General features: G+C 55.9%; 1 protein-coding gene across 1 annotated transcript; it reads right to left on the reverse strand.

Annotated features, from left to right (window-relative positions):
• Nucleotides 1–218: 218 nt before the first annotated feature.
• On the reverse strand, nucleotides 219–8,565 carry ZP3 (zona pellucida glycoprotein 3). Its single transcript, XM_001493044.4, has 8 exons — nucleotides 8,113–8,565; nucleotides 6,332–6,450; nucleotides 4,422–4,525; nucleotides 4,168–4,345; nucleotides 3,952–4,069; nucleotides 1,074–1,165; nucleotides 802–938; nucleotides 219–452 (listed from the first exon to the last, which is right to left on the reverse strand). The coding sequence occupies exons 1-8, from the start codon at nucleotides 8,494–8,496 to the stop codon at nucleotides 232–234; spliced, it is 1,353 nt and encodes a 450-aa protein (XP_001493094.2). The 5' UTR covers nucleotides 8,497–8,565; the 3' UTR covers nucleotides 219–231.
• Between the last annotated feature and the right edge of the window lie 984 nt (nucleotides 8,566–9,549).

Raw genomic sequence — 9,549 nt, forward strand, 5'->3', positions numbered from 1 at the left:
CACAGGACTATTGTTGCCCCTGGGAAGATGAGCCTTGCCCCCGGGAAGGACGTGTTACCCAAAGCCAGGAAAGTGCTGGCTTGCCTTCACAAGCCAGTCTGGCCTCTCCACTGTGTAGACACTAGAGGCACAGCTGCACTTAGACTGGGTTTCTGAACCCATGGCGCTGTTTTACGGTCTGCCCCCCTCCCAGTAGCCACTACGCTCCACCCCAGAGGTCACTTTCTTCTTTTATTGGGGAGCAGACACAGGGCACAGCACAGGGTGGGAAGCGGCCCGGCGCCTCCTGGCGAGACCCAGGCCAACCGTAGCCAGGGTGAGGGATCCCACTGCCGCCAGGCCTAGGCCCAGCATCACGGAGGCGGGAGAAGAGGTCGACCCCTCCTCAGCACGGTCACTGGCCTTTCCCAGGAAGATCAGCGGCCCCACCGTGACGTCTGCTTCTTCTGTCACTGGAAGACAAGACATCCAGGGCTCACCTTAGTCGCTTAACCAGGAATCGGCTTAGGGGTTTTGCTGGGCCTCTGTGGGCTGGACTGGTAAGGTTTTGTTCTAAGAGCGGCATTCTCCCCTACCCGCAATTGTGGGTCAGAACCCCAGGATGACAGCAGAGCTGCCCTGGCTGACACTTGGGTGGAGGCTTAGGGCCCCCCCACTTAGCCCCAAGACTTTTATGTAGGAAAGCCCCAGCCTGCATCCCCTTAGGGGTGAGCAGCATTAAATAGGCGACAAGGGAGAAGAATGTCCCCCTACCCAAGACTGAGGTGAGAGCAACAGCCCTGCGGCCGTCCTAAGACCTACCGTGCCTGCGATTGCGGGAAGCAGACTTGTGCCACTGTCTCACTGTGCGGGACTGCGTGCCGGAATGGCCCGGAGTGCCACAGCTACCGTTGCCACAGCATTGACAGATGTCAGCAGGGCCTTCTACTGGGGACCAGCTGAGAGGGAAAGACGAGGGTTAGACATCTATGTTGCGTGCAAGAAGCAGTTGCTGATAATGTGCACTTTGAGGGGATAGACACGAGGGTGGCAGATTTGGTTTTCTGCCCCAGCCCTGTCCCATCTGGTCTCACCTATTCGAGGACTTGCTGAAGGAACAGGCTTTGTTTAGTTGGTCTGGGACATGGTCAGCCAGAGTGACCTTCAGATGGCAGGTGATATATACCTGGAAGTAAGAGCAGCTATGACCAGGCAGAGTTCTAGGCTGTGCCACTGACTATAATAAGCCACTTCTTACATAAACCTTAACCTTTGGGGTGGGAAGAGCCATTTTAGGGATTAGACAAGAGAGGTTCAGAGTTTAACCTGCCCCAAACTTCAGAGCAAGTAGCCAGTTGGATTCTAAGTTGGAACCCATCACCTCTATCCCCCCCAGTCTTTTCCAGACTTGTCACTTCACATGCCCAGCCCTGGTCCCACTAAGTCAGAACCTCAGGACAGAGCCAGGGATCAAGCCCATAGGGGCCAATTCCCATCCAGCCCCCTGGGATAGGGGGAACTTTGACAGAGCCAGGGCCTAGGTGGGCCCGGGTCCTCTTAGCAGAGGCATCCCCAGCCAGGGGTTCCCCTTCAAACCCTGGGTAGGGCTTCCACAGGCCCCTACCGACCCTGCCAGGGCATGAAGTTCCACCCCCTTCTCTCTCAAGCCTTCTGCAGAGCCACAAATCTTGGCCACCACCTAGTGGCCAAGTGCACCGGCAGACAGGGAAACCATTTCAGGAACTTGAACAGGCCAGGATACGCTTCTGGCCACCTGCCGTCCATCTGCCCCACCAGAGAAGGGCTTCAGGGTCCTTTAGATTCCCTATTCCAGGAAGGCAACTGCTTTTATCCTCAGCTTCTTCCCATTTTTCTGATGCTAACTGGGGCCTAAGACCCTAGGGTGGTTCCCTGTTAGTTTTTTTTTTTTTGAGGAAGATCAGCCCTGAGCTAACTGCTGCCGATCCTCTTTTTGCTGAGGAAGACTGGCCCTGAGCCAACATCTGTGCTCATCTTCCTCTACTTTATGTGTGGGATGCCTACCACAGCATGGCATGCCAAGCTGTGCCACGTCCGCACCCAGGATCAGAATCGGCAAACCCCGGGCCGCTAAAGCAGAACATGCACACTTAACCGCTGCGCCACTGGGTCGGCCCACCCTGTTAGCTTTTGAATAAGGGCCTTCCTTCTCCCTTGTGCCATGGCAAGAGTCAGCCAGGCCATCCCACCCACCTTTGAAGGAGAACCCTCCCTGAGCTCAGGCTACCTTCCATTGATCAGCAGTGTCCTCTGGTCTCTTGGTTACTCCCCCTACAATCCCTGGACATGCAGATACCAGCTCCAGTTTCACCCATGGTGATGGCCACCACCTGTATGAAACCTCATCCATTCCTCCTCCTCCCCACAGGATTACCCTCTGAAGGCAACGTCAACTCTCTACCCCAACCAGGATCCTCTACCCTAGGACCCAAGGTCATTGATGTGGGGACCAGGGCCCTTTCTTCGAGTCTGTTCTTTTATCCCCAGCCCCATTCAACCCAGGACCTGCCATCTGAAGCTTCAGGACACGTCACCAATAGCTTCAATTCATGCTCCTCCTGCTGTTGACTACCAGTCTATATCAAGCAACTTGTTCTCAGGACAGAACTGCTGGGCGAGGCGAGGCAGCAACGATGTTCTCTTCTACAAATCCAGTTTGTCTCTTAATGCCACCCAGCCGTAGGAGCCTCTGGTTCGGTGGTTTGCAAATCTGGCTGCTTACTAGAGCCACCTGGGAGCTTAAGTGATTTTTGATGCATTTCCAAGTAAAACAAGATAGACTAGCAGATGGATGATAGTAAACAATTAATGGTAGAACCTAGACAGTAGGTGCATAGGTGTTTGCTGTCAAGTTCTTTCAACTTAATGTTTGAAGACTTTCATAAGATGTTGGGAAAAGGTGATGCTAGGCCCTACCCCAACTGAGTGAAAACGTATGGTATTATTATATGCAAGCATCAGTTTTGACCTTTCCAGGTGACTAGTATAGAGCCAGACCTGAAAACGCCTGCTTTAATCATTTTTTCCTGACCAGCGATTCCAGCCTTCAACATCCCCCACTCCTATCTTGGGGAACTTGTTTAAAAGCTACGTTTTATTTGTAAGATTCTACTGGCACTTTCTGGCTAGAGGCCAGTCCTTCGACCTGCCTGTCTGTCCCCGTCTCAGCCATCAGGAACAGGCCACATGGTGGCTCCCTCCTCCTCCACCCCCCTTAGTTTCAACCTGGGCTTTCTAGCTGAGTGGTTCTCAAAGGGTGGCCCCAAACAACATGCACCTGCAGACTTAGGAATGCAGATTCTAGGCTCCACTCCAGACCTACTCAACCAAACCCAGGGGGTGGGGCCCAGCGAGCTCCTTCAACAAGCCCTCCAGGTGGCTGATGCACTCAAGTTTAAAAAAAAAAAAAAAAAAAAAGTCACTGGTCTAGCCTATGGTGAAGTTAGAGAGGCTAGCCTGTGTAAGAGTTCATACCCACTTTCTTGACTTCCAGAAAGCTCCAGGAAGGTGGACACTTGCTTTTGTCAATTCCTTTACTAAACCCATCATCTGGGTTCTGGCCCTACTGACCCTGACAAGGACAGGATGAGTGACCTGGTCCCCAGATGCCATGGTTGTTGGCTCAGATGGGGACCGTCAGCTGAATCTCCTGGGTTCCTCTTCTCCTAGTTTGTTCTATTTCCGGGACTCCTGACACTCCATCCACATGGATTTCCTACTTTCCTAGGGCTCTGAGTCACCTGTGCCTTCTCCTTAAGGATCTCACTAGAGCCCATGGCTTTATCTACTTGGTAAGTTTGTGGAGTTGCTAGGACGGGGCAGAGCTGTCCAGTTGTTAAGGAGACGGCTAGCGAAAGACCGCAGCAGAGAGCAAGCCTGGTGAGCCCTCCCTATGGTTCAGTCTTATTCCCAGCTATCAAAAAGAGCCATTACCATGTTTCTGGAGTCATTAGCAAAGTGGAACACAGCCACCATGAACTGGAGAGTCTCTGGCCCGGGTCTGGGGGCTTTGAAAGCAGAAGAGGCGTCGGAGAGACCATCCACGAGACAACTGTGAAGAGAACAGGTGAAGAATAGGGTTAAAGGCTAAGGAAGGTGGCACGGTCGTGTTGTTACAAAGGTTCTCTAGAAAGGGAGCCCAGCCCTCACCCGTGGAAGTCCACGATGGTGTGATAAGGGGACGCGTTCCGGTCTGGTGTCAGCGTGGCCACACAGTGGTCCACGAACAGTCGCAGTGGCACGTGGCTGCCCGTGTGGACTTCGGCCTGCAGGTGGGCTATTTCTCCCAGCTGGAAGGTGGGGGACCTCTTCTCAGCGCCCCAGTCCTCTGAAAGGCACAGCCAGGGATGCAAGATTGCCAGAACTCTCCCTGCCAGCTCCCCTTGCCAGCCCTCCTTGCTTACCTTCCATCAGGAGCAGAGAGAAAACCAACTTCTCCTCCGAGAACATCGTGGTCTGGAAGGGCACCCACGTGGGCAGGATGGCCTGGCTGCTCACGTTGCCCTGCCTGGGAAGAGAACAGCGGCTGCCCACACTGGCCCGGCTCACCCCATATGACCCCACCTTGGAGGGGGTCTAATTTCTACTTCATTGCAGAGCCTCAGGTGTGGCTTGTCCAGGCAGCTGGTCCAAGCCTGTTGAACACATACCTGAAGCCAGAGCCTGTCCCTTGATCTCCTGAACTCGACATCTATGAGTGGGCCCAACCAACCCAGCCATGACGACACGTGGGTCCAACAAACCCAGCCATGACGACACCTAGGCCCAACCAACCCAGCCATGACGACACCTGGGTCCAACCAACCCAGCCATGACGACACCTGGGCTGCAGTGTGAAGACCGATACATCGAGTTAGTTTCTAGACCCAGATCTGCTCCTCATTAAGGTTAACCTGGAGGCTCAGGTGTGGGGCCTGAGGCAGCAGGCCGTCTCTGCACCACTCAGGATCCTTGAGGCGAGTCCTAGACAAGGTCCTTCAGACATAAATGCAGACAGGCCTCTGGTTCTTGAGAAGCCACTGAGACAGCCTGAGCCGGGGCAGGAAGGTCCTTGGGAGCAGGTGGATGTCTCCAGATGTCTGCCCCGCTGAACCCACCGGGTCCCATGGAAGAGGCTACATCCAAGTGATGCATCTGCTTAGATCCAGACCTTGGGTAGCTGGAGCTTGGTTAAGCCTCCCAGCCCGTGGCAGGCCACCCTGCCCTGTCTGCAGCCATCGGGTGAGCCAGCGTCCTCAGCTCAGTCCCAGGCAGAGCTAGTTCGATGTGAGCGACAGCTGTGGTCCTAGAAGAGCTTCGGCCTCCCCGGCCAGTAAGAGGGCGAGCTGGGCATCTTGCCCTGGGCTCCTCCGTCTCCTCCACCCAACACGGTCAGACACTGAGCTCTTCCAGTTCCCCCTAACTCCCTCAAGTCGGCCCCCTCCAGCCCTGCTGCTGCAGGTCAGAACTCATCTCATCCCAGTCTCCCAGCTGGACCAGCTCTCATCCATCTTCTGCACCAGCTACCAGCTCACCTTCTCAGTTGAGAAACAGTCCTCACCCACTCTGCTTGGTCCTCGGAAGGGGCACTCACTGAAGAGTGAGCCTGAACACCTTCACTGCATCTGATGGGCCTTTAGAACCCACCTGTCCCCCTCCTTGTTGATGAGGCCCTGAGCTCCAGGCCCCCAGGCTGCAGCCCCGATCAGTGACATGCTGTCCTCCTCAGGTGTGAGTGGCTCTGCCCAGACCACCTGTCCCCGAGTCCCCTCCCAGGATCTGTTTGGGAAGCCCTCCCCAGGCATGAGGCTACCCCTTGTGCCCTCATGGTATCAACACCATCTCCCCTACCTCCTCCCGGAGGAGCAGGCAGGGATGGAGGCTTGTGCACTGCCCTCAGCCCAGCACCGGGCCGGGCATTGGGCATAGTCACCCTCCTCCCATCTCAGTGCTCAAGTTCACAGGCACGTGCTTAGTGCTCAGGGCTTGAGGCTCTTCCCCGCCTGCACCTGTGTCTTGGGAGAAGCCATAGGTAAGTTGCTGGTTGCCACAGCCAAGTTCAGAGCCCGGAACGTACCCCTGCACTAGTGAAAGACTCTGAACTCTGGGAGGCCCGGGCTGGACAGCCCTGCAGCCTCCACTCCCAGGCAGCTGAGGCCCTGGTGCATTTCAGAGGCTCCCAGCAGACTCAGCAGGCCCCCGACTCCCACCAGGGGCTGAGGGCAGTGACCACAGCCCTTCCACCTGCTCACAGCCGTTCTGCCAGGAGGCCAACGTGCTGCTGAGGGGCCTCTGCACCACGTGCGGGCAGCAACAGGCCTGGTCCCACACTGACCTGGGGTAGCGACACTCGATGGGAACCTCGGCGCGGTTAGTTCTCAGGATGGACAGGTTTCCCACGGGGCGGGGGTTGTGGAGCAGGAAGGTGCTGTACACAAGGGCGTCCTCAGTCACCTGAAGGGGAGGGGTGGGGTTAACCCTGCCAGCATCACCGGCAGCCCGCTGGGGTGGAGAGAACACAGGCCCTGGAGACAAAGCCTGCTCTGCCGGTGACCCATGGAGAGCCTGACCAGGTACCACCTTCCTCCTCAGTCTGTTCCACCCTGAGGTGTTGACATCGCGGCAGGGGTCTGGACCTGACGAGAGGCTCCTCTTCTCAGGCTGCCACCCCTACCCCAAGACAGTTTCTTTTTTCAGGAGAAGCCTGGGGCTAAGAAGTCCCCAGGAAGAAGCCAGAAAGTTCCAGGACCTTTACTTCATCACCACAGCAGTTAACACTTTAGTTGCCCTCCTTCGGTCTGACTTATCCTCAAGCCATTTCACCGAAGGAGCAGGAAGAGCCCAGGCTGGTGCTATTGGGGCAATTTGCACATTCCAGTCCAGCTTCCCAGGAGGGCACCTGGGCCCTACTAGCTGGGAGGCCTCAACCACTCAATCTTCAGAGGGGAGGTCCTAGCTTTCTATCAGTGAGTGCCCCAGTCGGACTAGCTGCATAATTTGTGGGGCCCAGTGCAAATGAAAATGTGGGGCCCCCTGTCCAAAAGTTAAGAATTTCAGGACAGTGGGCATCAGACAGAGCATGGGCCCCATGGGACTGCACAGGGAGCCAGCCTGGGCCATGCTTATCAGGCAAGACTGGGAAACGCTGCCACCAGAGACAGGAGTGGCCAGGCCGTGCTCCATGCTGGAGTCACCTGGGATCTTAAAGATACTGATGTCTGGGAGCCAGCTGTAGTGGTCAATTCCCACGCTCCACTTCAGTGGCCCGGGATTTGCCGGTTCCGATCCCGGGTGTGGACCTACATACCGCGCATCCTGCCTCATCAAGCCAGGCTGTGGTGGCATCCCACATACAAAACAGAGGAAGATTGGCACAGACTTTAGCTCAGGGCTGATCTTCCTCACACACACGAAAGATACTGATGTCTGGCTCCCACTTCTGTTGCGATTTAGTAGGGGCTATGGGAATCAGGATTTTTAAATGTTCCCCAGGTGACTTTAGTACTCAGCTAGAATAACTCCCTAAAAATAACTCCTGCTGCCCTCTGGCCTCCCTCTCCTCTCCCCAGGGATACAGGGGCCAGGAGGTCACAAGGCGCCCAAGACCAGAGCTCCTTGGAGGGCTCCTGGGCCGAGCTTGTCCCCGTCCCAGCCGAGCTACCGAGACTCCAAGAGTCCAGGGTCAGGGAGGCAGGAGCGGGGGCCTGATGACATGAGGGGAGGCCAGGCTTTCTGTGGGGTGACAGGAGATTGTTCCAGGGGATCATGGACCAGCTGGCAATCTGTGCCCAGCTCTGCCTTGCTGGAGGGCCCCTTCTTGTAGTCTGAATATCTGTGCCTCCCAACCCACTTGAGGAGTGGGGGTGAGCCTGGCCTGGACCCCAACCCACGTACCCAATTTTGGCAAATAGAGGCAAGAGCTCCCCCCCCACTCACCCCCATGAAACCCACAAATGCCCACCTTCAAGCCTCAGGTGCGCTTCCCGCCTCACTCCCGACAAAGTGAAAGGGACCCACCCCAGCCCCACCCTCACTAAGCATCCACACTCCCCATCACTGGCCACCTTCCATATCCTCCCACCAAAGCCAGGGCCACCGAGGGGGCCCAAGCCTCACCTGCACGCTGTTGCCACACTCATGCAGTGCGACCTCAAACCTGACCACATCTTCTGTGTCCATAGAGACCAGTGGCTCACAGTTCTTGGGGCCCAGGGTGAGGTCTGCAGACTGGATGAGCTTCCCGGTACCAAAAAGGTCTTTGCTGACAGTGACCACCAGCTGGGCCTCCAGACACTCCACCACCACCGGCAGCTTAGATGGCATGGGATGGGGATGGTGGGTCCCAGCCTGCTGGATGGGCTGGGGGTAGCACAGCTCTGTGCCTCCCCAGAGCAGAAGGCAGACGAAGAGCCCATAGCTCAGCCCCATGGCATCTACAAAGTTACCTCCACCGGTAACCACCAAGCAGCTGCCACTCAGCCGTCTTATACCCCAGATCATGGCAACTCACACGTGTGCCTCCACCTGCCTCCCTTCCACAGCCAATCCAGTTGGCTAGGCCCTTGCTGCTCCAAGTGGCCCCCCGGGGCCAGCAGCATCTGCAGCACCTGGGAGCTTGTTAGAAATGCAGACTTTCAGCCCCACCCCAGGCTGACTGGGTTAGAGTCTGGTGTTTCGCTTTCTCCCCAAGTGATTTGTATTTGTGTTAAAATTTGCGAGATGTGGGCTGGCAGCCTGCTCAGTCAATTTTTCATCCTTGTCCTACTCCCACCACACGTGTCCGCCCTTTGCTGGCCCTGCCCTCACAGCCCAGCGAGGGAGCCACAAGCTATCCCAGGTCAATGGGGGAGACCAGGAGAAAGGGCTTGACTGAAGAATGGAGAGAATTTGAACAGAGATGGCAGGGAGCTCATTCCATGTGAGAAAACAGGAGGAGGCATCATTAAGAAACCAGAGAATTTTATGGACTACTGCCCAATCTTATGGGAGGTAGGAGGAAAGGTCAGTTCGAGCAGAGGCAGGTGTGTGAACAGAGGTGTAGAAAGGGCACTGGGTGAGCTTAGGGGAAAACCCCAGAAGCTCAGAGGGGCTGGAGCCTCAGGTCCCCAGGTATGAGACTGGAAGTTTAGGAGGCTGGGGAGGTGGGTGGGACAGGATCATGAAGGTAGCCAGCTGAGATGCTGGACTTTGCTCTCTGGACGAGGAAGGCTGTGGAAGGGTGCTGAAGCAGATGAACGATCTGGCCAGCTCTGTCTGGGAAGAGCTAGGGCTGGAGACAAGAGTCAGGAGGCTACTGCACCAGTCCTGGCGGGAGACAGTGGGGAAAGCCTGACAGGGTCAGCATTTACGCATGGCCTACTCGGCACCAGGCCCGGATGAAACTCCTTCAGGAGGGAAGGAAGAATACCAAAAATTAATGGCACTTAATTCCTAGGGGCAGAAGTGTATCCTTGCTTGCAAATGCTGGCTTCTAAAGTGATTGAACCATAATTTAAGTTGCTTAAATACCCCCTCGGTATTCTTTTGTTTTTGCTTTTTGAAAATACTCTAGTT

Source organism: Equus caballus, chromosome 13 (assembly GCF_041296265.1).
Source record: "Equus caballus isolate H_3958 breed thoroughbred chromosome 13, TB-T2T, whole genome shotgun sequence".
Classification (NCBI taxonomy): Eukaryota; Metazoa; Chordata; class Mammalia; order Perissodactyla; family Equidae; genus Equus; species Equus caballus.

Bases quoted from the DNA above. Each gene is read 5' to 3' on its own strand.
- ZP3 (XM_001493044.4), bottom strand. From the start codon at position 8,496: ATGATCTGGGGTATAAGACGGCTGAGTGGCAGCTGCTTGGTGGTTACC. The intron at 4,070-4,167 runs GTGAGGGCTGGG...TTCTCTTCACAG, and splicing joins ACCATCGTGGACTTCCACGG to TTGTCTCGTGGATGGTCTCT. The intron at 453-801 runs GTAGGTCTTAGG...CTTGTCTTCCAG, and splicing joins TTCCCGCAATCGCAGGCACG to TGACAGAAGAAGCAGACGTC.